This window comes from Rattus rattus, chromosome 2 (assembly GCF_011064425.1).
Source record: "Rattus rattus isolate New Zealand chromosome 2, Rrattus_CSIRO_v1, whole genome shotgun sequence".
NCBI lineage: Eukaryota > Metazoa > Chordata > Mammalia > Rodentia > Muridae > Rattus > Rattus rattus.
Window position 1 is genome coordinate 104,599,798 of NC_046155.1, and position 25,074 is coordinate 104,624,871.

The window sequence follows — 25,074 nt, forward strand, 5'->3', positions numbered from 1 at the left end:
AACCAGAGACCCACCTGGTGGTGCATTTTCACGGAGCACAGCCTCATTATTAGCTCTGGGAAAGCGGGGTCCACGCTCAGGCTCTCCTTGTATCCCAACAATGACCACACCAGTGGCAGAGCGAGCTGGGCGGCCAAGGTCAGTAGCCACGATGAAGAGGACACGATCCCGAGGTCCAAGAGCCGCAGGGGATCGAGCCACACGGATTTCACCAGTGTAAGAGTCCACAGTGGTGCCAGGTGGTGGTGTGCCTGCCAGCCGGTATAGAATGGAGGCATTGGCACCAGCATCTCGATCTTCAGCTCGAAGCGTGGCCAGAGCCAGGGTTGGTTTGTTGAGGCTAGGACCTGGGCGTGGTAGGCGGAGGCGCAGAGGACTGGTGGGGAAAGCGGGTGCGTGATCATTGACATCACGCACCGTGACGGTGATTGGTACTGTAGTGCTCAGAGGCCCAGCAGCTGCACCATCCACTGCAGTCACAGAAAAGGCGTAGCTGGCACAGTGCTCTCTGTCCAAGGCTGTGGCTGTGCTCAGTTCCCCAGAGGTAGGCTCCAGCAGGAAGGCCCCCGCTGTACCTGCACCCAGGTAGTACATCACACGGCCATTGTCCCCCTCATCCGGGTCATGAGCCTGTAGTTGCAGCAGTAGGGTCCCGACAGGTGCATCCTCAGGTACCTCCACAGAATAAGAAGGCACAGGAAAGGCTGGCGCATGGTCATTGGCATCCAGCACTGTCACTGTCACAAGCAAGGTCGCACTAAGGGCTGGCTGGCCTCCATCTCTGGCCTCTATCTGCAGCTGGAATGCAGGCTCTACCTCCCGGTCTAGTGGCCTCGTGGTGCCAAACTCCCCAGAAGTGAGATCTAGTGCAAAGGCTCCCGAAGGGTCCCCACCTGCAGAGAATATGAACACACAAACATGTACGTGTTAGCAGGTGGGGTGCTTTGTAGATAACAGCAGAAAACAAGAGGCAGAAGGGAGCTGGAGGAAAGGAAAAGAACAAAGAAAACAGAAATGTCAAGGGCAAAGAAAGACACTATAAAACACACAGGGTGTGATCTTGGGGCCCCTGAGTCCTTTGGACCCTTTCAATGTATATATGATACATACATACATATATATACATATATATACACATATATACATATATATATAATCATATATATATATCACATATATCACATACACATATTATATATGCCATATATATCATATATATGTATGTATATATGATCAAAGTATTTTCCTAAAACATTGTGTAGTCTTTTCACTCTCCTTTCACAAATGTAAAGTGGGGTTTGTGGCTGCTGCATGACACTATTACTTGGCTGGCAGAACTTGTATTTGTGTACTGTGTTTCCCAGAATATTCTAGACAGAAAAAAATAAGTGCATTATCAGAAATTCAGTTCCTGCTGGCTACCTTCAGTAACAGTTAAGATCACGGCCACCTCAATACTATTCAACAATCTGTTTGAAATCCTAACATTTTCCTGTGCCTATTCAGAAATAGCAAGGGACACCCTTAATTGTTCCTTCATGATATTTAAGTTTTTGGTAAGTTTTAATATGAAACACAGCAAATATTGATCCTTAACATGTTACATAAGAACCCTTTAGGATTCTCAAAATGTAAGAGTGTAGCTGGGTTAGTGATATAATCTCAGCTACTCTAAAGCCTGAAATCAGTCATGAGTTCAAGACCAGCCTGAGCAACATAGTTGAGATGCCATTGCATATACACAAAGTTGTAAGAGTCTCCGAAACCAAAGATGTTTGAGGGTAATTGACTGTGTGGTATATAAGGAATAGAAGATACAAGAATAAAATATATACAAATATAAGAATAAAAGGAATATAAAAATAAAACATAAGGAAAGGAATAGGGTAAAGAAAATAGGTGTAGAGAAAGAAAAGAGATGGAGGTGCCCGAAGAGGTGCCTCAAATACACTGATGTGCGGGAAAGACACAGAAGCAGCAGAAAGAGATACAGAAACCGGCAAGGGCCAAGAAGCAGCAAGAACCAGGCGTGTAGGCGCTGCCGAGCAGAGTGCTCTTGTGGCACTGGCGACTCTCACCAAGGATGCGGTACTGGAGCTGTCCGTTGAGTCCCCCATCCGGATCAGAGGCTCGTAGTGTGGTAAGGGTTTGGGGGTCCTGGCCTTCTGGCACTTCCAGGGAGAGATGGGTGTTCCCAAAAGTTGGAGTATGGTCATTCTCATCTTCCACAGTCACTCGCACTGTGACGTGAGTTAACAGGGGTGGCAAGCCCCTGTCCCGGGCATATACTGTGGAGAAACAAAACCATCAAGATGTACCCTACCCCGTGCCATGGAGAAACCCATAGTACAGTGCACGTATAAAACAGAAAATGTCTATCTCACAGCATACCTTGGGGCACCTGCATGGACATACACAACAATGCCAGAAAACGTTCCTTCCTCCCTATGCCTCATGTTGCCTACATGCAAGATACAGCTTCAGGTGGAGGTGATGGGACAGGAAAGACAATAAATTAGGCATCAAAGCCTGCACTCAACACTCAGGCCTGCTACTTCCAATCCTTGTTAATCCAAGTCACTTAACCTCTCTGCTAATATAAATATGCTCCTCTGCTGAGTGGCTGCAGTATAGTCCGGAGGCATAGAAGGCTTGGTGGTGACAGTATGCACTGGAAAACTAGTGTAGACAGGCTAGAAGTTAATTCTTCCTGCCTCCTACCTTGATGCTCCCAAAATGTAACAGGAGCTGTATTGTTGTATACAAAACCTCTAGCTTTTGAAGGTCCTGTCAGTGTACCTGTCAAATTGAGCTCCTCCTGCTCCTCCCGGTCCAGAGCCCTCAGAGTCGTGAGAACTCCACTGTTTGGGTCCAGAGAGAAGCTCTCGCCAGAGACACCCCCATAAGTCACTTGCCCATTGGCCCCTGAGGAGAGGCAGTATGGAGGACGATCAGATAGAGTAAGTATACTTTTTATTCCCTCACTCCATCCCTCTCACAATTCACTCCCAATTCCATCACTCCCAAACTTCCTTCCCACGGGTCTTACCAAGGTCAGGGTCAGTTGCCTTCAGAGTGAGCAGAGAAGTGCCAGGCGGACTGTTCTCACGAAGGATGACGTTGTACTCCTGCTGAGGGAAAGCGGGTGCCTCGTCGTTGACGTCAACAACACTGACAGTCAGGAGCTGAGTGGATGAACGTGGCGGCGAGCCATGGTCCGAGGCCACCACTGTCAGTACATGCTCAGCTCGCTGTTCACGGTCCAAGGGCCGCACCACGGACAGCGCTCCTAGAGATCAAGAAGTAAGGTAGTTGGTAGCCTGCCTTAGCTTTCCTTGCACTTCAGCACCCTCCACGCCTCCCAATCTCCGGCCCTACTCTCACCAGTGGTCGCATGTAGCCGGAAGTGGCCATCCCCTCCAGCCGCAAGACGATAGGACACACGGGCAGCCTCCCCCAGATCTGGATCCCGAGCTACCACGTGCAGCGCCGCAGGCCCAGGAGGCTGATCCTCTGGGAGGCGCATCCGTGATGGTGAGGCGAAGACAGGGGCGTTGTCATTTTCATCCGTGACAAAGACGCGCGCCGAGACGCGCGTTGCCTTGCGGCGGCTGGCATTGGCTGGTCTGTCTGTGGCTTCCACGATCAGCAACAGCGCGGGTGTGGTCTCCCGATCCAGACCACGAGGAGCGCTGAGCGCCCCGGTGCGCGCGTCCAAGCGCAGGGCGGGAACCGGGGGTTCCTGCCTCAGCAGGCGGTATCGCACGTCACTGTTGGGACCTGGGCCATCCGCGTCTGAAGCACGGAAAGTATACAGCGTGGCGCCGGGCTCAGGGTTCTCAGGTAGCGCCAGTGCCAGGGGGTCGCGTGCAAAAGCGGGCGCGTGCTCGTTCTCGTCTTGCACGCGCACCTGCACTCTCATCAGCCGCGCTCCTGCACCTCCCGGCCCCTCGGCGCGCACCGTGAGCGCGCGCCAAGCCGGCCCAGCCTCAAAGTCCAAGACACGGGCCAAGTACAGGCGACCTGAGGCTGAGTCCAGAGCGAAGGTGCCCTCGGGGTCGGCTCCACCAACCAGAGTATAGGTGAGTACGCCCATACTAGCTGGCTCCTGCGGGGCCACCGAACCTAACAGGGATCCAGGTCGAAGCCCCTCAGCTGCTGTAACTGTCAGTACTACAGGCACTGTTGCCGCTGAGTCAGCTTCTACGAGATCTGGTGAGTCCACCATACGAGTCGACGGAAGCACCTATTGCATACCAGAGCAGGGAAACTGAATCAGAAGGATCCGTGTAAAAGCATGTCTGTGCTGGTTTCTTGGGTACTAGGGAAGGGTGATCAGGGTAGACTGACAAAGGGAGTCGAAGGATCTCAAGAATATGGATCTAGAGGAGGAGACCCAGAGGGCCAGCCCAGGGGATTCTAGGAAAGACAGTCATACCTGTACGAGCAGTTGGAGGCTGGCACTTCGAGGGGGGCTGCCCTGGTCGTGAGCGCTAAGAGTGAGCACATAGTGAGGCCTCTCAGCTCTAATCAGAGATGCCGCAGTGTGCAGCTCCCCCGTGTGAGGATGCAGAGAGAAGAGCTCAGAGCCAGGACCTGGGGACAAGCAGAGAGGAAAGATGAGGTTTTGGCAGCCAGAGCAAGGCAGGCCATGAGAGCTCTGATCACTCGCAGGTTCCCTCCTTCCTGCCCCCATACCAGTTAGGGTGTATAGGATGGTCCCATTCTCCCCCTCATCTGGATCTTTGGCCTGCAGAGTTGTCACCAGTGTTCCTGGAGGCACTCGGTCTGGTACCTGTGGGAACACAACTTGCCTAAAGTTGTCTTCTTCCAGTGCTTAAAATGACCCAGAATTGGCTTTCATCCATCTGTACACAGGTACAACTTTTCCCCCTTTTGTCTTATACCTGTTCTAGGAGGTGATCTCTCTTACCTATACTCACAGCTTAATGGAGAGAGCCCTCCCATCTCTCTCATACTTCTTCAGAACACGGCCCTGGTACTTTACATACCTGGATAGGGAGACCCCCACCAGCAGCCCCTGAAGCCTGCAGGAAGGCAGGACTGTTGTCGTTGAGGTCAAGCACCGCGACATGCACGGTGCCTGTGGCGCTGCGAGGCGGACTGCCCGCATCTTGCACCTGGACCAGGAGCTGGAAGCTGCTCTGTTGCTCTCGGTCCAGGGTTTGGAGTGTAGTCACTTCTCCTGGAAGTGAAGGTGGAGACTGTGAGGGAATGTTTAAGGATGCAGAACCTGGGAACTAGCTGTGGCTAGGAAATGTGGGTAAAAACCAAGGCTGGACTCCATGCTCAATCCTGATCATTAGAGCCAACATCTGGGCTAGGGGCCCTGTCTGAGTAAGATGAGACTGTGAGGTCCAAGTGCTTACCAGTCTGGGGGTGGATGCGGAAGGCCTTGCTGTCTTCTGAAAGCTGTTGAAGGCTGTAGGTCAGACGCCCGTTAGGACCTGAGTCTTTGTCAGTGGCAAAGACTCGGCCTACACTGGTCCCTGGGGGTTGGTTCTCTGCTACAGCCAGAAAGGTGGGCTCTTCAGACAAGCGGGGACTGTGGTCATTTTGGTTGAGAATAACGACCCTCACTGTGGCTGTGCCTGTCTGTTGCCCCAATTCAGCTTTGGAACCAGATACAGCCATCACCTTCAATGTGTATAACTCCTGGGACTCACGGTCTAATGCTGCCCGTACCCACAGCCACCCACTCTGTGACTCCAGGCCAAAGGGGTTACTGGCTCCATCTGCTGCAAGATGGTAAGTGATGGGGCTCCCATCTGGTGCCTGGGCCTGCACTTGCAAGATCTGAGTTCCAGTGGTAGTCCCCGAGGGCAAGTCCACTCGGTAGGTAGGGCTGTCAAATCGTGGGGCCAACCCATGGATTCCCAAATCCTGTATCACCACACGAAGTCGAAAGTGGCTGGTGCGAGGTGGGGAGCCTCCATCCTGGGCCTCCACTTCCAACTCATGGGGTGGTCCCCCTGGAGGCCCTAGAGGTCCCATGAGCCGGACGTGGCCCGTGGTAGGGTCCACAGTGAACAATCCATCACCTCCAGCAAGTAGACTAAAGGTGACTCGACTGTTAGCTCCCGAGTCGGGATCTAGAGCACGCAGTGTATAGACAGGAGTCCCTGGAGCAGTGTTTTGTGGCAACAATACAGTGTCTTCAGGTGCAGGGAAGGCAGGAGAGTTATCGTTCACATCATCCAGAAGCACACGGATCCGAGCAACAGCGAAAACTGGGGGGATTCCGCTGCCTGCTCGAACCTCTAGCTCTAGGACAGGTCCCAGAAGCTCCCGGTCCAGAGGACGAAGTGTTTTTAATAGCCCCGAGGCTGAATCTAGGGAGAAGAGCCCTCGGGGGTCCCCACCTGATAGGGTGAGGGTCACAGGCCCTAAGCGACCTAGGGAGAAAGAGAGAAAGATTAGGAAAGAGGTAGGGGGTCACCTATTAATCCCCCAAAGAGCAGGTCCCACATTCATGCTTCACCGAGTATTCGGAAAGGGGCAGGTGTTGGCAGGGAAACTGGTTGGCATTAAGGAGGCATTCATGTGCCACACTTTTTATTAGGGCTCCCTGTGGAATGCTGTACTCGGTTCACCATGACACTGGGGTATCTGATACCTGGTGGGTTGTGTGCCTGGACTACGCCGACACTGGTGCCTGGTGCCACATCCTCTGGCACAGAAAAAACATACTGTAGTTGCTCAAATATAGGTGGCGTGGGGGTTCCAGGCACAATGCTGATGTTGACTCGGGCAATAGGTTCTGCCTGCAGACCACCTCCATCCTGAGCCCCGATCTCCAGCTGCACCACAGAATTAGCCCGTCTGCCTAAGGGCCAGGCTACTGTCAGCAGTCCTGGAGAAGGAAGAAAAGCAAAAGTAGATGAAGGAAGGAATGGGGGAAGGTCCTGGAAAGAGGAGGCAATATATTATTTAGGTAGGTGGGGAGAGGAGGCTGGTAGCAGGTCCTGGTGGATCCTCACCTGAGTGTGCATCCAATGCAAAGAGTGGCGGGCTGTTGCCAGCCAGGATGTGGTAGGAGAGCCGCCCATGAAGTCCCTGGTCAGGGTCATGGGCGTGCACCCTCAGCACAGCCGTGCCTGGGGTGCTCTGAGCACTCAGGCTGGCAGCGTACTCCCGTGGGTAAAACTGAGGTGGGTTGTCATTCTCATCTGCCACAAACACCTTCACGTACACCATGGACTTGAGGCCTCCCTGGTGGGACATGTAGCCATCAGTCAGTAGGCCTCGTCTAACTTCGGTGAGAACTCCACCCCAACCTCCGTGGCCAAGGTCTGTTTACTTACCCCATCGATGGCTGTCACCGTGAAGTCAAAGCTTGAAGGTCCCTGGTCACGGTCCAGGGTCCGGGTGGTACACACCTCACCACTGTGGGCATCAATGCGGAATGGGGGAGACCCAGAAGCTCCAAGCCCAGCACCCAAGGAATAGGAGAGGAGGCCAAATGGGCCACTGTCGGCATCTGTGGCTGTTACCTGGAGAGAGGCTGGGGTAAGTGATGCCCCCTCTTGCTGGTCAGAAAAGTAAGGGCTAAACGGAGATGCACAGAGGACTAGAACCTGAATTAAAACCCAGCCCCAAGCCAGATCCCACCACTTAGGTTCCTGGGAGGCTCTGGCTACAATTGTTTTTTTGTTAAATAGCAAATAAGACCCTGCCAAGGCTGAACCTTGGAAACAGCTCTTTACTGTGGCCGTGGGCCCAGATATCCCAGGAGACAGACTGTTTTCTGCATGAATCCCTGTGGGCAGCAGCACAGCTGCAGTCAGTCATCAATGGGTAACCTTATTTGATGTGCGTTTAAAGGCACTTTAATATATGAGTTGATTCATTAGCATCGCCTTCCGAGACATAATACGGTAAAGATGCAGCCATGGTACACTCAGATACTATAACTCACGTCTGACCAACGCTCATCTAAACATGCATTTTATTCTAAAAGGTACATCACAGCCTTCTGCTGCACTAAGTAAATCCCTACTGTTCTACTAGGAGACTGTTTGGAATGACAAAATCACTAGTAAAAAGCACAAGCATGCAACAAAAAGTGTCACCGAAAGAGAACGCAAGTTCACTTGGTCACAGGATGAGAACTGAAACAGGAAGCGAAATGTCACCTGCCTCAGCCTCAGGGTAGGAACCTACGTATTAGGCGACTCTACACATGTCTGGGGTCACAAATACATTACACGTACATTTTACAGAGAATAGTGAATCTGCATATAGTGAGGACCAAGTACAAGGTCGAGCGCCAAGGGCTATCCTCATCAACTGTCCTACTCGGCTCCGGCGGAGAATTGGTTGATGAACAGTTACTAAGATTGATATTTTATAATCTCGTGTGCAGGGAGTGTTTTTAAAATCATAGGTGCTCCTTTGTTATTCCTCTTTAAAGAGTTATTTACTTATTTTATGTATGTGAGTGAATGCCGCTCTCTTCAGACACACCAGAACAGGGAACTGGATCCCATTACAGATGGTTGTGAGCCACCATGGGGTTGGTGGGAATTTGAACCCAGGACCTCTGGAGGAGCAGTCAGTGCTCTTAACCACTGAGCCATCTCTCCAGTCCCAGGAGTGTTGTTTTCAGATGAGGATCTCACTATGCAGCTCAGGCTGGCCTTAAACTCAGGCTCCTGCTACCTCACTCAGCTAGGTGCTAGGATTGCAAGTACGGCCTCACCAATCCCAGCACATACGTCTGATCTTTACAGACAGCGTTCATTACACTGTTGAATCCCAGCAGCACAGCGTCTGCTCTGTGATTTCTAGATGCGGCTCGGGCCCTTTTGCCTAGGTACGCTGTACATGCTCTGCGCATACTTGTACGTTGAAAAAGTAGGCATCGGATCACCCTGCTTTGTAACAAAACTCCCTTTCACGCTAAGTTTTACACACTGGGTGCACACCAGGCCCTCCATAGTGGGCTAGCTGGTGGCTGACTGCTGCAGGCAGTGACAAAGTGCTCTTTGTGGGCAGGGTGACCTCAGGGTCATGATATGCTGCAGGAGGAAGCAGCAGAGTTCCCCTTCTCAGCCAGAAAATGTGCTCAGAAAGAAAGCTGGCCAAGGATTTCTGATTGTTGCCCAGGCCCTTGACAGAAATGATCTGTGCTGTTGTTTATCCTCCTGAGAGACATTAAGACCCTGCCATGGCTGAACCCTGGAAACAGCTCCTGCTCCAGCTCTTTCCAGTGGCTGTGGGCCCGGATATCCCAGGAGACGGAATTCCCCCTCGCGTCTATCCCCGCAGCTGCAGCTACCTTCAGGAGCTGTCAAACACCTCTGCCTCCGATTCTGTTGCAGGAAGAAAGCAATAAACAGCAATGGGGGGGCGGTATCAGGAAGTGACCCCCAAAAGGCTCAGGGGTCATTGACTGGAAATGACCAAGGCAGAGTAAATTTCCTGAACCCCTGCTCGGAGGTTTCTCCGTAAATGCAGACTGTTTTCAGCGTGCTCTCATCTCTGTCTCCCAGGTTCCCCCACTGTTAGAAGTTTTCGTTTCTTCTCCCCTTGTTTGCACTTGACCCATATAGAAGTACTATTTCAAGGACAAACGAGAGACCCTTTTCTATGAACCTTCCTACCAGACTCTAAACTTACCGTATGGTCCCATCCTGACACCCTTCCTTTGGATGCCTCCCGTTTTGATCTCTTGCTACTATAATAGTCTGCTTCCCCTCCTTATTGGCTCCCCCCACCATCGGCCCTTCTCCACTTACTGTCCTCTGGCTGCTTTTGTTCATCTTGTTCCCTGAATGGTTTCCTTGGCTTTTTTTTTTTCATCCTACAGGCCTTGTTCACTTTCCCAGCCTCAGGAACAATCTCGAATAAGCTTCAGGCTTAGGGGACCATTCCCCTAGGTTGAATAAGCTTCAGGCTTAGGGACCATTCCCCTAGGTTGAATAAGCTTCAGGCCTAGGGGACCATTCCCCTAGGTTGAATCCAGATGTCTGTTCAACATCTCCACCTGGGTGTCCCACAGTGACCTTAAATCTAAACTGTCCAACACTAAACCCATGATCCCTTCAAACCTGCTGACTCGTCCATCCACTTACTCAATCCAGAAGTTAGTTCTTCCTTTTCCCTTGCCTGGAATATCAATCAGCCTGGGATCCAATAAGTCTTCATTATCACCCCTATATTGAGTGTCTCTCTATCTGAGCCACCCCTCCGTTGGACTATTCCGATTCCCTTCTTACAGATGTCTGACCATCCAACCCACACTTCTGACGTTTTAGGCTAGATTCTTTTCTTTCTCCCCTAGCCCCCTCACCCCCTTTTAATGCTGGATGCTACTGTGTGCATTACATCATGGTTAACAGTATCCCGGGCCTCTACCTACTGGATCCTGGGAGCATCTCATCACTTCTAACAATACAAGATGTCTAACTATTGCTAAATATCGCCTCTGGAATGTAAAACGGCCCCCAGATGTAAACCACTAGTCTATACTGACCAGTTGAGAGATAAATTTGATCATATTCATCCTGTACTAAAAAAACCAACCAAATAAACAAACAAAAAACTTCAGGGCTGAAGAAATGACTTAGCGATTTAGAGCACTGGCTGCTCTTCCAGAGGACTTGGGTTCAATTCCCAGCACCCACACGGCAGCTCACAACTATCTGTAATTCCAGTTCCTGTGCATTCAACATCCTCACACAGATGTCCATGCGATAAAAACACCAATTTGCATAGATCAGTCAATTAATCAATCAGCTGCTTCGATGTTTCACATAGGGAAAACATTGGCTTGTTGGCTTATTGTGGGCTCTCATTGGCTGGCCTCCTGTACAGTCTCACAAGTTCCAGCAACACTGAACTACTCAGAGCCCCTTAAACGAGTCAGGTTCCCTCATTCCTCTGTATATGTCACCCAGCCTGGGGCCTTTCACTTGTCGGACCATCCCATGAACACTCTCTTATTCTCTAGGTCTCAATTCAAAAGTTCTTGTGCTTTGGGAAAACTTCCATACTGCCTGTTACCCCATTGTGGAAGTTTTCTTATTGCAATATGCTATTTCGCTGCAAATTAAGGCTTATTTCAACTGTGTTTCCTCATCACTGCACTCTGTGTCCCTGATACAGTGACTGGCATATGTGGCAGATGTTTGATAAATGTCCATTGCATAAATCAAATGTTAAGACTGTGTAGCAGTTATGAACTCCCAGTGGTCATTTTTGTCTTTCCTTCATTGTTTCTAACAGCAAAACCTCTAGGAAACCACCTGGAGAGTTGCTCTTGTGCTTCGGGAACTGGCCGGGAGAGGAAAAATTTGGAAGCAATAATCCACTGGCCCTGGCCAAGAGAGTGCACACATGTGAGAGTGGGTGGTGAAGCCAGACAACAGAACCAGGCAAACATCCAGAATCGGGCCAGAAGGCAAGAGATCAGCCAGACCCAGGCACTAGCCTCGAAGTCTGGGTCAGCAGGCAGACCCAGAGAAGACGCTCTGTGTCTGATGAGCTCTTCCTGCCCTCAGTCTTCTCTATTGCAGCTTCACAGGGTCACCAAAGCCATCTTCCCAAGACAGGCTGGCCTTCCTAAGATTTTTAAGAAAAGCCCAGGCCTGCTGTCTAGCCTGTCAACTCTTTTTGCTTCTCCCCTAGAAACTCTTTTTCATCTCTGTAACTGAGACCAACCCGAACAACGCAGTCTTACAACAGCTTTCTGTAATCCAGGTGTCGCTGTCCTCATCTAGCAAAGCATCATTACTTCTGGGCTTCCAAAGCACTTCATGCGCCACCCTCTACAGTGCTGGTTACTGCTGTGACTCCCCATCTAGACTGAGTCCTGCCTGAGAACGGGAGTATCTCTTTCCCGTTCTCTGCTCTGAGCACACTGCTGGCCTTACAGTGCTGAGGAATGATTTATCACCCACACATCCATCCCTTCACCCTTAAAAGCCAGCTAGCTACTTTAAAACCAAAAGCAAACAAACAGTCCAGTCGTGCCCTTCCTGACTCAAAGTTCAAAGGCCTCCTCTATTTTCCCAGTAAAGCCCTAACGCATGGTGGTCAAAGATTTCTGCAGTATGGCCTCAGAGTGCATCCTTAGCTTCATGTTCTTCTTATCTCTCCCCTCGTCCCTTGTGAGGTCCTCCCTCTCTGCACACTAGGATCTCACTAGATTGTTGTTATCTTTGTCCTTGAATCCATGTGTCCCGCCAAGGCTCCTGTTTTAAATGCTGTCTATCCCTTGTGAAACAGGAGCCATGTGGGTGTGCTAAAACTCCATCCCTGCAGTTTAGAGACTTTGCAGTCTTCCTTTTGTTTCCTGACACCACATGACACTTTTCTTCCATGTCCTATCATAGTTTCTTCAACTGCCAAGATTACTAGTCTCAACTCTTGCACCCCACCCCCATCTTCTCATTAGACTACCTGCACAGATGTTGGAGCTCACAGACCAGGACCAAACCCTTCAGCTTAAGTCACTGTCAACACTTACAACGCTAGGCTGCTGCCCTGGGGTCCTCTGTGACCCTCAGACCTACTGTTGCCCACAGTGCTGTGAGCAGGGCCTACCCACCTGCAGGAAACAGGTTCCGGGCTGGGTGCCTTCAGGCAGCGAGGCATTGTAGAAAGTCCTCTGGAACTGGGGCTCATTGTCATTCACGTCTTGTAAGGCCACACTAACTGTGGCAGAGGAGACTAAAGGGGGCAGGCCCCCATCTGTGGCCACCACAATAAGCTGTGGCTGAGGTTCTAGTTCATAGTCCAACGTGGCAGCTGTGGTGATGATGCCTGACGTAAGATCAATGGAGAACCAGTGAGTATGAATGCCAGGAGCCAGACTGTAAGTGACCTGACCATTGGTGCCTTGGTCAGGATCCCGGGCAGTCACCCGTACCACAAAGCTGCCGGGCAATGCAACCTCAGGCAGAGGCTCAGGTCGGTAGAGCTGGCGGTCAAACGCAGGTGCGTTGTCATTGACATCAGTGACGTGTAGCACAAAGGCAGCTTCAGCCCGAAGTGGTGGTGAGCCTGAGTCGGTGGCCGTGACTCGCAAGTTATAGACATCCCTCTCCTCCCGATCCAGCCTTCGAGCCACACACACTAGATAGATGACACTGTCTTGGGTGCTCAGGGCAAAGTGGCCCTCTCCACCTTCCAGGGACACATTGACGTGGGCAAAGTCACCATCATCCGGATCTGACACAGAGATTCGAGCAACAAGCTGTCCAGGTGGGGCAGCCTCAGACACCCGGGGGGAGCCGTCAGCACTCAGGAAGATGACAGTCATGGATGGCTGATTGTCATTGGCATCTCGCACATGCACTGTCACAAAAGCTGAACCCAGCTCTGGGTGAGCCCCACCATCCCTTGCCTGCACCACCAGTTCATGAACTCGCCTTTGTTCAAAGTCCAGTGGGCGCTCCAGTTTCAGAAACCCTGTGTGAGCATCAATGGAGAAGGGCCCATCACCTTCACTCTGTCTCCTGTTGATCTCATAAGTCACAGCCCCATTTGCACCAGCATCAGCATCAGATGCAAACACCTGCAAGACAGGACTCCCAGGGGCCAGACTCTCAGATACCACAGCATGGTATCGGCTTTGATTGAAAGCTGGGGCATGGTCATTGATATCCAGAAGTGTCACATCTAGCAGGGCCTGGGCTCTCCGTGGGGGTGAGCCACCATCGTAGGCCTCGAGCTGCAACATGTAGTGTGAGCGGTTCTCCCGGTCCAGTTCCCCAGCAATGACCAGCTCAGGCACTGGAGCTCCACCAGGACCAGGACGTGTCTCCAGTCGAAAGGTCTCTCCAGCCCCATCACCAGATAGCGCATATCCTTGGGTTCCTAGCCGTCCGGCGTCTGCATCATGAGCAGGCTCCAGTGGGTAGCGTGTGCCAAGAGCTGTATGTTCAGGTATCTGCAGGGCAGCCCGAGCCTGAGGGAAAGCTGGTGCATGGTCGTTGATATCAGCTACTCTCACCGTAACTTCAACGGTGGCGCCATCGGGAGTGACTGCAGTGAAGCGGTAACGGTCTCTCCGCTCACGGTCCAGGACGCGAGCTGTACAGACCACCCCACTGTGCTCATCAATATCGAGGTCTGTGCCTACGCCACTGCCCTCCTGGGCAGAGATAAAGTACATGGGAGGAGGAGCTGTGCCTGGTGGGAGCCCTGCACTGATGTCGCCAATCAGTGTGCCTGCTGGTTGTTCCTCATCTATCTGTAGGTCCAGGCTCCCAGCCTGACCCCGGGTTCCTGGCACTGTAGTCCCCAACAGCACCAGCAGTGGTAACAGAGTCCCGAGGCTCTTCATGCCAGGGCAGGAGAGTGCAACCCTCAGCTCCTTCTGCATGGCAGGGCCAGTCCAGCTGAAACTTCAGCTCCACACCAGACTCCTAGCCCAGCTTGATTTCAGGGTTTGGATCGGATCCAACTTGGGTTCTAGCTGTAGTTCGGGCTCCCTGACCTAAGAGAAAAGCAGAAGGAAAAGGTCATTATAAGAGGAGGATTAAGAGGCCAGAGAGACTGCGAATTAGACCACACCAAGTCTCAGACATGCACAGTAACAGCCGGGGCTTGGGTGGCAGCTCATCCATTTCTCTCCCTCCCTCGGAATCTGTACTTCAGGATTCCCGAGTCTCCTCCAGTCTGCTCCCCGGCAATGCCTGAACTTCACCTCTAAGCAGATTATTCCATCTCCTATTTTGCGGGACTAAATGCCTACAAACTTTCCTTTTCTATTTCTGAACTTCAAACAACTGACCTTCGCTTATATTTTTCTCTGCACTGAGAACTAATCTCCCCCTTTCTAGCCTCAGTAGCCATGTATGTGGTAACCATGCTTGAAATGTCAATCCTTTAGAGCTTCTACCAGTATTTAAATATCCAGCGTTCCGTAGCCCTGCTTCACTCTCTGATCTACAAGAACTAAGTGCCAACCACGAACAATGAGTAAAGGGAAGGGCTCCTGGTTTCACGGAGCTTATACCCAGGAGCTGAACAGTGAGTTACGAACACGGCAGGGCTCTGAAGATGTCTTGGAAGCAGGAGAGGGTGCGAGGGACTTCACGTAGTCATGAAGAGCTGTTCTGAGGAAGGAACATGCACGTCCGAGAGCCAAACAATTAGTAGGTGTTAGCTACACAGTGCTGGGCAGAGACGAGGGATATGGGAAGACAAATTCTGGAAGAGTCAATAGAATTTGGAAGAGCTTAGAGTCCACACTAGAAGAAGGGCTGAGACTGTCTGTGGGTATTTGGGAAGCATGCCTGGTGAGGTGTTACGTTGGTGCAGTGTATACAGACAGAACAGGGCCTCACACGCAGCCTAGTGAAGACAGAACAGGAAGGAGTGTAGGTAGGTATGGCAGTGTTTCCGTGTTAATTTGAATGAGGGTCAGCAAGCAGTGAAAATGGGGTGTGATGGGTCAGTGTGTGGGCAGGGACTGGGGTAGAATTGTCAAAGTCTGATGACTGCTTAAAGGCAGGGGATGAGAGGACAGAGATATCAAGGATGATGGGCAAATTCCTGGTGAAAAACCAACTGTCCTTAGGTGTCAGACACCGGGAAATAAAACCAGTGAGGGAGGGTGCCTCTGGGAACACTCTAAGGAAATGAGGGTTTCTAATGTGACTAAAGTTCAAGGAGAAGGAAGCCTATGGGTGCTGAGCAAGAACCGAATCCATGACAAGGTGGAGCCGAGGATGATGGGAGGCAGCTGCAGCAGGGAATGGGAACAGTTCCAAGTTACGCTTCCCTGTAAGGCTGCTTCACTTGCCCTCTGTGTCACCTCCCTCCCTCTGTGGAGATGGGTTCTCTGTGACCTCTCTCCCACCGAGCCAGTCATCACTCCCTCTTACCGGATCATTCTGCACCACTGACCACTAATCCTAAAGCCCACTCCTCTGGGCTTTACCACCATTTCTGTCCACACATTTCCCATCCACCTTCCTTCACAAGCTCTTCTCTGTCCAGTCCTTTCAGGACTCTGTCCTGGGCTATCTTTTGCTTTCCTCATACTCTGACTGGCAGCTTTTCCCACTCCTAGCTATGCTTTTGATTCAACGGCATCAATCATTTTTACATCTAATCTATTTGTCAGTGATCTCTCAATCCGCAGCTCTAGAGGCACTAGCCATCACCGCATCTGATTTTCACCTCTGCTTTCTTCTCCATGAAAAGCACCGCTATCTATTCATCCATGCCTGGAAGCCAGAAATCTAGAAGCTCTCTTTGGGTTTGTTTGTTTGTTTCTTTGCTTTTGCTTTTCTTCAATCTTAATTGCTACTGTGTTATTAAAGCCTGGCCACTCCTCCCAGGCTCGCCTCAGTTCTAGACTTTTTACATGGTTGCCATTTTAGGCTGAAGCACTGCCAGCTCACCTCTCTATTTCTGCAACAGCTCCTTTCTGATCTCCCTGCTTCTGTCCTGGACCCTTTTTGATCCATTCTCACCTTGCTAGAGAGATCCATACGCTTACCTAACCAGTCTGTAGAGGGTTCTCACTGATTCCTGATTCCTGACAGCAGGAAACTGCTGCCCCTCTACCTCAAAGACATGCAGACGCACATGTGCACAGGCACACATATGCATAGACACATATACGCACAGACACACACATATGCATAGGCACACATATGCACAGACACACACATATGCTCCATACACCTGTATGTACAGGCACACATGCACAGACACACATATGCATAGGCACACATATAAGCACAGACACACATATAAGCACAGCCACATACATATGCACAGACACACATATGTATAGGCACACATGCACAAACATACATATGGATAGACACACATATGCATGGGCACACACATATGCACAGGCACACATATAAGCACAGACACAGATATAAGCACAGACACACATATGCACGGACACACATATGTACACAGGCATACATATGCACAGACACACATGTACACAGGCACACATATACACAGGCACACATGCACAGGCACACATGCACAGGCACACATATAAGCACAGATGCACACACATGCACAGGCACACACATGCACAGGCACACATATACACAGGCACATATATGCACAGGCACACATATGTACAGGCACACGTACGCACAGGCACACATACGCACAGGCTTGTGGCTTGTCAGAGGTGTCTTGCTCTAGGCATGGCATCTCTGAGCCACATCATAAAGTCCATTTTTCATTAGTGTCTTTGCATCCTGAGTTCTGCCAGTCTCTCTGTTTCCTGCTTGTAGTTTCTCCCACCACATTTTGTATTCCCAAACTTTATGTTAATATGCCTCTTGATTCTTTCTTGCTTTGTAAGTGGTATTCTCTTAGCCTAAGATATCTCCGAGAAACTAGTCCAGTCTGTTATTAAAAATCTAAGGTCCAGTTTAAACTTTGTGCGGATTTTTCTATGGCACAGCCCACCTCTACACCCATGCAATGGTGTACTCTGTGGGGCTTCTATTACAGCCAACAGTTGCTCAGTAGTCCTGATGTGCTCATGTGTCTACTCCTGCACTGGACTGGAGGCTCCTGAAGGCTGGACAGGTCTTGTCTCTGGTTTTTCAGGATTTAGTAGGGCATATCATGAGCAAGCAATCGGTGCTGACAGGGTGGTCAAGATCTCACTCTCCACATCATCCCCTCCCCCAACACACTCAGAGAAATGCCTGTAGGTGTGTGACCTCAGATGACATACGTGAACATGTGAACCCACAACCCTAGGGTTCTATCTGTCCTATGGCTAAGGAAGTGTGTCCTCTAGTCTCTACGGATTTTGCTTTTCTCTTGGACTTCCGAGTCTCTTAAGATAGGTGTGTTTGTGATCTTAACTTACACTCGCAAGTCCCATCTCTCCCATCTTCGTAAGGCAACAAAAAGCAGGTATTGAATAAGGAGCCTGGAGAGAGAGGTCAATGTGTAAAGGTGCTTGCAGGACAAGCATTGCACAAGCATGAGAAACTCAGTTCAGATTTCAGAACCCACATACCAAACCTTGAGAATCTACATATGTAGGGAACAGAGACAAGAGGAGCAGTAGGGCTTCTGGTCACCAACCTAGCTCCAGGTCCAATGAAAGACCCTGCCTCAAAAGGACAAGAAGAGTGACAAGGTGTACAAACATACAAATACATGTGCCTGCACATGCATGTGTGCATATACCACACATTCTTACACACATTATTTTTAAAGAGCAAGACCTCGAACCCAGTCTCATTGTTAATTTGCCTATTCTGCAGAATGGTTGGATCTAAGCGCAGAGACCAGTAAAGGGTTAAGGGCTGGCTTTCTTCATTTCATCAGTCACTGGACAGAAAGCAGTGAGTAGATCTTGGTGAAAGAGGATCACGCACAGAGAGTTCCATGTTCCCATCACACTTTTCATTGCAATGATTTGCCTTTCTATTCAAATTGTACAAGAGACTAAAAATTGTCTTACACTTATAGGCAATATGGCCATAATACATGATCACAAATTTTCTGACTGGTAGGATGAGTCAATAGTAGGGGATAAAAGTTCAGCATGAAGTAGACTTTACAGAGAAGGATCCAGGCCCAGGTGGATCCCCTGTGTAAAAATAACCCCTTCTTCCAAATTACAGACTTATATAACTTCTTCTTACCTAACATAGAACTCTAGCCACTGCAGACTCCCCCAGGGCACTCTCAACTCTCAATGCACAAAGGCTCACATAGAGCACAGGACTCCATACATCCTAGCACACTCGGAACACTGATAGACAGGCTCACACAGAGCTTTTCACAGCCAGGTTGCTCACATGTAAGAGACACATTAAACATGCACTTTTACACAAAGATTTACTTTAACACATGACCAATTTACATATAGGCATCCTTCATCACATGCATTCAGAAATCCATTTTTCATACGAATTGGTATATTAATTCAGACATATAACTCACATGCATAGAGAAAGCCACTGTTCTATGAATCTCAGACACAAAGACACATCCTCAATAAACACACAAGCACACTCACTCACACACATATCCTTCCCTGCCCAGGCAAACCCACTGTCTACTACATGTGGATGTGGACTGACACAGCAGGCACGCGCACACACACTTGTAGACCCACCCACACGCAGGCATGCTCTCACACATGCTGCCGGGGCACTCGTGGTCAACTCTGCGGCTGCAGCTGTGACCTCCAGGTCCCTAGGGCCTCTGTCTGGACTGTGCCTCATCACTTCCTGCTCCACAGCTTCCAGTTCCAAACTCGAACTCCAGACTCTCTCCGGAGACTGTCTCATCCTCTCTCCAGCCCCTTCTGGAGCACCATGCCTCCCATCTGTCCAGTGTTTCTCACTGCCTCTCTCCCCTAACACATGCTCCTCCTCCCGGCTGTCCTTTCTTTCCTTTCCAGGTCTGTGCTATCCATTTCGACTCTGTCACTGGTCTGTCCCGCCTCTTGTCAGACTCTGTCACATCTCTTCTTCCACTCAGGGCTGCCTCACCTTGCCCTCACTTTGTCCTCAGCCCTGTTTCTTGGTCCTGACTCCATCCCGCTCTCCCCCTCTATCCCCACATCTGGGCCTCTGGAACCACAGCTGGTTCTCATTAGGAGGGGGAGGGGCAAGACTGTTCATTGGGGCCTGAAACGTGATGTCAATTCCCCCCTCGCTAACACAGCCCCCCTTCTGTCCCCAGCTTGTGTGTCTACAAGGTCTGGGAGCAACCAGAAACATGGGAGAGGAAAGAAAGGTGGGCTGTGGGGAGGACCAGAGGGACCACGAGGGAAGGAAGAATCTCTCCAGGAGGAAGTATAGGAGTGGCCCAGAGGTACAGAAGGGGAAGCATGCTAGGGGAGCTGGCACTGCCTGGGCCTCCTCCCTCAACTTCCTGTCCCAGGGCCAGCGATGGGCAGGACCAGAAAGACAACAGTGGTGAGGAGGGGGGCTCTAAACGGCAGCTGAGCTAGAAGTGGAAGAATAAGAGAGCAGCCTCAGGGAGCAGAGGGAGATGCGGATCCAGGCTAGGCTTAAAGAAAGGAGGAGGAGAGGTGAGAGTTGTGGGAGGATGGAGGAAGCAAGCCCACCAGAGAGCAAGCACTACAGCAGAGGAAGGAGTGAGTGGAAGCAGGAACAGTTAGACCAGGGGTTGCTGGGGAGGGGGGACAGCAGAACCCACAACTGGAGAGGAGGACGGGGAGAGAGGTGGTGGCAGAAGAAAGCTGTTAGAGAAACTTTCTGGACATCCACAAGACGACTCTCCACCCCCGACCCCAGGCAATGGCCAGGGCACTGCCAAGGCCTGGCTCTGTCCTACCAAGGATGTGTTTCCAAGAGGCACTCCGGGGAGAGGCTGAGGAAAGGAGAGAAAAGCAGAAGAGGGTCTGTTTCTGAGCTTTCACTGTGCACTGGGCCCCGTGCCAGGCAGTTCACAGACAGTATCTCATTTAATCATCATAACAACCCTGCGAGGAAGGAATCCCGGCTTCCAGTTTCCAGTGAGGAAATGGAGGCTCAGAGCAAAACAATCTTCCTGAGCTAATGTCCCCCTAATCTGATCTCAGGACTATGCATACTCCATGCGGCCTGCAAAACAGGGGAAGAAATGCCAGGGAAGCAGAGTGGAGTGCCCTGGCAGGCTGATGAGGCAGCGAACCTGGAGAAGAAGGGAGACCAGGTATGAGGAGTCGGCAGTAAGGCAGGTTAGTGCAGGGAGACGCTGAAAGGACAGAGATGCGGAAGATGAAGTGGACAGGACCTGGCTGAGGGCTCTGCAGGACGGGCGAAGGAATGGAGAAGCTCAACACTCTCCTACTCTCCTAGGGTTCTGAATGAAGAAGAGAAGCCACTTGGGAAGTACTTGTTGAGATCCCCCCATGGAGATGCCGCATGCAAAATTGGATCTAGAGGCTGGGCTTCAGGAGAGATGTGGACAAACTGTGGAGTGACTGGAAACTGTGGGTGTGGAGATGCCAATCTGATAGGGTGCAGTTAGTGAGAAGAATCCAGGCCCAAGCTCTGCTAACAGTTACAAGGAAAGGGAAGCTGAGACATTTCCTCTTCCTGGAGGCATCGTCTCAGAAGTGAAGGAGGAACCCTCAAAAGGAGGGAAAGGAAAAACCATGCCAATGCTGTCAGGAGAGGCAAAGATGTCGTGTGAAGTAGTTGTTGGGTGTAGTCATCAAGGTGTTGCAAAGAGCAGCATCAGGAAAGCGATAAGGGGCAAGGCTCCTGCAGTGGGAAACCAGAGAGACTGGGTTGACTAGCATCAAGCCAGATTAGACTCAGCATAGATATTAATGTGTGTTTACTGCATTTCTACAACAGGGAGACTATGTCCCAGGCAGCAGGTCAGGAGAGTGGCATAGACTCCAGCAACACAATCTTTTTTTTTTTTTTTCCCAGACAGGGTCTTCTGTGGCCCAGGCTGACCTTGAACTCACTACATAGTGCAGGATGGCCCTGAACTCCTGATCATCCTATCTCAGTCTCCTGAGTGCCAAAGTGATAAACTTGAGTCACCTTGCCTGATTAACCTCTATAAGCCTTCATTTCCTCATCTGTAACATGTGAGTCAAAGTGCCTACCTGGCTGACGTGAGAGTTAAATGAAATAGCACAGACCCCTTAGCATGAATGAAGGCTTGGCTACTGCTCTCTGGAACTGCTATGTGATGCACATATTAAACTCTGGGATAAGTGTTATTCCTCAGACAAGGAAGCTGAGGCTGGGAGACAGGAACACGAAGACATAGAGAAATCAGTTTTGATGGACAGCAAAGTTCTTTTGCTAACTCAATTGCCTCTCTGGTGGAGGGCTTGGAAAGCCAAGATAATGGCTTGTGTAGCCGTTCAGGCCCACAGGAAGAACAGCCAAAGTTTAGGAGAATACATCTGGCACTGTGCTCAGGGTGGGCTAACGGAGGAAGAGCTCTCAGTAATAAGTTGACTGACACTCTGGGTTAGAGGCACGTGGGCCCCCAGGGTATGAGGGTTGAAGAAACCTGGCAGCCTGAAGGCTTGTAGGAATGAAAAAAATGAGGAAGGAAGGAGAGGTTACAGGGCATGTGCGTGATGCGATTCGAGAATAGATGCAGTCAGCAAATATTTAAGACCTACCATGTGCCAAACTCACCAGAGACAGACCGAGTCTCTGTGTCTGTGGGGTTCACAGGTGGGGAGACCTGTGAACTGGCCCTCAAAGCTGGACCCCAGTGATCACTGCCCAGGTTGTAGAGGAGACTATAATAATGTTGGAGATGGAAAAAAAAAGTGGAGACAGAAATTTGGAAGGTAGTTTAAGGCAAGGAAGCTCAGCACGAGAACTCAGATGTTCGATGGAACACGTGAAATACAGTTAGCTAAGTTAGCAGTTGAAGTCTTATCAATTTTCTTTCTGAATCTTCCAAATAACTTTTTGAAGTGGATGCCGATACTCTTCTTTTCACCTGAAGAAATGAAGCTCCGAAAAGCTTAGTCACCCATTAGAAGGACTGGGTACAGCCATGCCTCCCTCTCTCTTCCCCTTCCTTGTTCCTTCTCTTCTTCCTTCCTGACCAGTCACATGGAAACCAGGTTCGAGCTTCAGATAGATAATAAGCTTCTACTGAAGCGCTCTCTCTCTAACACGCGCGCGCGCGCGCGCGCACACACACACACACACACACACACACACACACACACGGATGGGGCTGGGAGGAAGGCTGAGATTGGGGGTAGAGAAACACAAACAAGTGTGTTCAGTGTGCTGAGTGAGCAGGAAGGGGCATCCTCACTCAGGCCTGGGGGGTGCAGGGAGGGATTATTCCAAAACCTCTAGAAAGGTCTTTCTCTAAGGGACACATGGAACTTTAAGCCCCTCCCAAATGGCAGAGGTTGAAAATATTCTGGTCTCAGAGAACCATCTAGCACCCAGAACTTCTGGGAGAGGCTTTTGCTAGTAGGCAGCAGCATCAGAGAGAAGAGAATCCAGGCTGCCTTCGGTTGCCAGTGACAGGCAAGAATTGGTCAAGGAGGAGAGCAAAGGAATCGGGGAATCTAGGATAGGAAGGAGCAGAGACTGAAATGCCAGGGGCTGAGCTCAGGGTGGGTGGGCACTGGAGGACGGGACAGCCTAAGGCACCTAGGGCAGGGGTCTGGCAGAGTAGAGGAGATGATGGAGGCCTGTAGTGCCCTCTGGTCTGAGGATTGGTGTGATGGCTAATCTTCATTGCCAACTTGACTGGATTTGAAATCACTTAGGAAGCAAACCTCTGGGTCTGTCTTCAAAGGTGTTTTCAAAGAGGTGTAACTGAGGTGGTGCCATCATTCGTAGGTTTGGGTACCAGACTGAATAAAAATTAGAAAATGAGAGAAGCACCAGCATTCCCCATTCTGTTTCTCCTTCCCTCTCTCCTTCCCTCCCTCCCCTTCCTCCTCCCTCCCCCTTCTTCCTCCCTCCCTCTCTCCTTTCCTTCCCTTCTCCCTCTCTCCCTCCCTCCTTCCCTCAGTCTCCCTCTCTGTCTCCTTCTCCTCCTCCTCTCCTTCCTGATTGTGGGTGCAATGTGACCAGCCACCTCATCTTCCTGCTGTCGTGTCTCCTACACCATGATGGCCCATGCCTTAAGCCATAAGCCAAAATAAACTGTTCATTTGCACAAGTTGCTTTTTGTCATGTTATTCTGTCCCAGTAATGAGAAAATTGAACAGTAGGTCAGAGCTTACAGACAAGGGTCTCCATGAACACAGGTCTGCTAACTCCTAATGCTTCTTAAATATCTGCTGTGTAAATGAAGAAATAAACTAGAGGAAGAGGAATCCAGGGGAAGGTGTGTAGGGTCGGGCAGGAGAGAGACTGGGATAAGAAAGGATAGCTGTTAGGAGGTAGGAAGTGTGGCTAGCAAAGTAAAAGGAGCGCTGAGAGGAGGCAGAATCAACAGGTTCCCGGTTTCACTTGCATAGAGAAAGGACTGGTTATAGTGGGATATGCCTCCATCCCCGTGGGCAGCTGAGTAGAGATGTCCAGAGAGGGAGGGATGTGTCATGTGCTCATGTTTGTTTACTGTCAAGCCTGTGTAGGGAACCATGGGTCACAAAGATGTTTAATGTGCAACCTTGACAACAAGGAGTCCTAGCTCTGTTGGAGAAACAGAATGAGGAGCCCCCGGCTTGTGAGAGGCAGTTGCATGGGGGCCACATTTGAGAGTGAGAAGGATTAAACAGGAGGAGGAAATGGAAGGCCTTTGGGGTGGCAGAGCAGGGTGTGCAAAGGTCCAAGGGCACAGAAAGACACATTGTCGGTCAGTCAGTCGTCAGTCAGGAACTACGAGGAACTCAGCATAGCTTGAGTTCATAATGTGAGGGAGCTACAGAAATGGGACAGGCAATGAGCTAGGGAGGCTGCGGGGAGAGCAGATTATGATTCATAAACCTTATTTAAAAGTTGGGATTTCCTGCAAAGGAAACAGAATCACCAAAGCACAGCAAAATGGCTAGATTTGCATTTTTATTCAAGTCTTCCGTGCTGCAATGAGAGGCACAGATTGGAAGAGAAAAGGGAACTATGGACCCATGAGGAGGTGCCTACAAAGTCCAGATGAAAGGCTCTGAGGTAAGGGCAAGCTCAGAGGCGGTGGAGGAAATGGTGTGTATGAGACGCCAGACACTGCTGAGGGAAGGCAGAATCAACAGGTTCCATAGAGAAGGCTGGTTACAACTAATGACTGGATGTCTAGTCTGAACAAAGGAAAGAGTGTTTTGGGGGAAGGAAAGACAAGTTCAGGTTTGTATATGGTAAGGGGTATGTGAGCTATACATTAAGAGAAACTATGGTACATAAAGGAGACGGCTCAAGAGAGTGGTATTTGGGACCTCTATATATAACAACTAAAACCACGAAAATGAATGAGATGGGTCATTGGAGACTCACAGCTCTGAGACAATCAAATCCAAGCCAGAACAGCAATATCTAGGGGCCACGTAAAGGACCTCAAAGGCGACCCAGGACAGTCCAGAGAGGAACACTGTGAGACATGCACAGATCCCACCACAGCACCGCCATTGCTGGCTTTCTGCCTGTCTCATTGCACTAGGGGTCACCTCACTGAGGGTAGAAAGTGGCGATT

The 25,074-nt window shown here is 50.4% G+C and overlaps 1 protein-coding gene across 1 annotated transcript in view; it reads right to left on the reverse strand.

Moving 5' to 3' along the window:
• The window catches only part of Dchs1 (dachsous cadherin-related 1), a 34,149-nt gene that overhangs the window by 5,429 nt on the left and 3,646 nt on the right, over positions 1–25,074 (reverse strand). Inside the window, exons 2-14 of the mRNA XM_032893194.1 lie at positions 12,575–14,467; positions 7,326–7,514; positions 7,002–7,233; positions 6,638–6,874; positions 5,391–6,416; positions 5,013–5,206; positions 4,699–4,795; positions 4,439–4,596; positions 3,385–4,246; positions 3,050–3,289; positions 2,800–2,925; positions 2,079–2,288; positions 15–893 (exon numbers count right to left, since the gene is read on the reverse strand). Of these exons, the coding sequence (XP_032749085.1) occupies positions 15–893; positions 2,079–2,288; positions 2,800–2,925; positions 3,050–3,289; positions 3,385–4,246; positions 4,439–4,596; positions 4,699–4,795; positions 5,013–5,206; positions 5,391–6,416; positions 6,638–6,874; positions 7,002–7,233; positions 7,326–7,514; positions 12,575–14,353 (6,229 nt within the window). The 5' untranslated portion in view covers positions 14,354–14,467. The remainder of the gene's footprint in view (positions 1–14; positions 894–2,078; positions 2,289–2,799; positions 2,926–3,049; positions 3,290–3,384; positions 4,247–4,438; positions 4,597–4,698; positions 4,796–5,012; positions 5,207–5,390; positions 6,417–6,637; positions 6,875–7,001; positions 7,234–7,325; positions 7,515–12,574; positions 14,468–25,074) is intronic.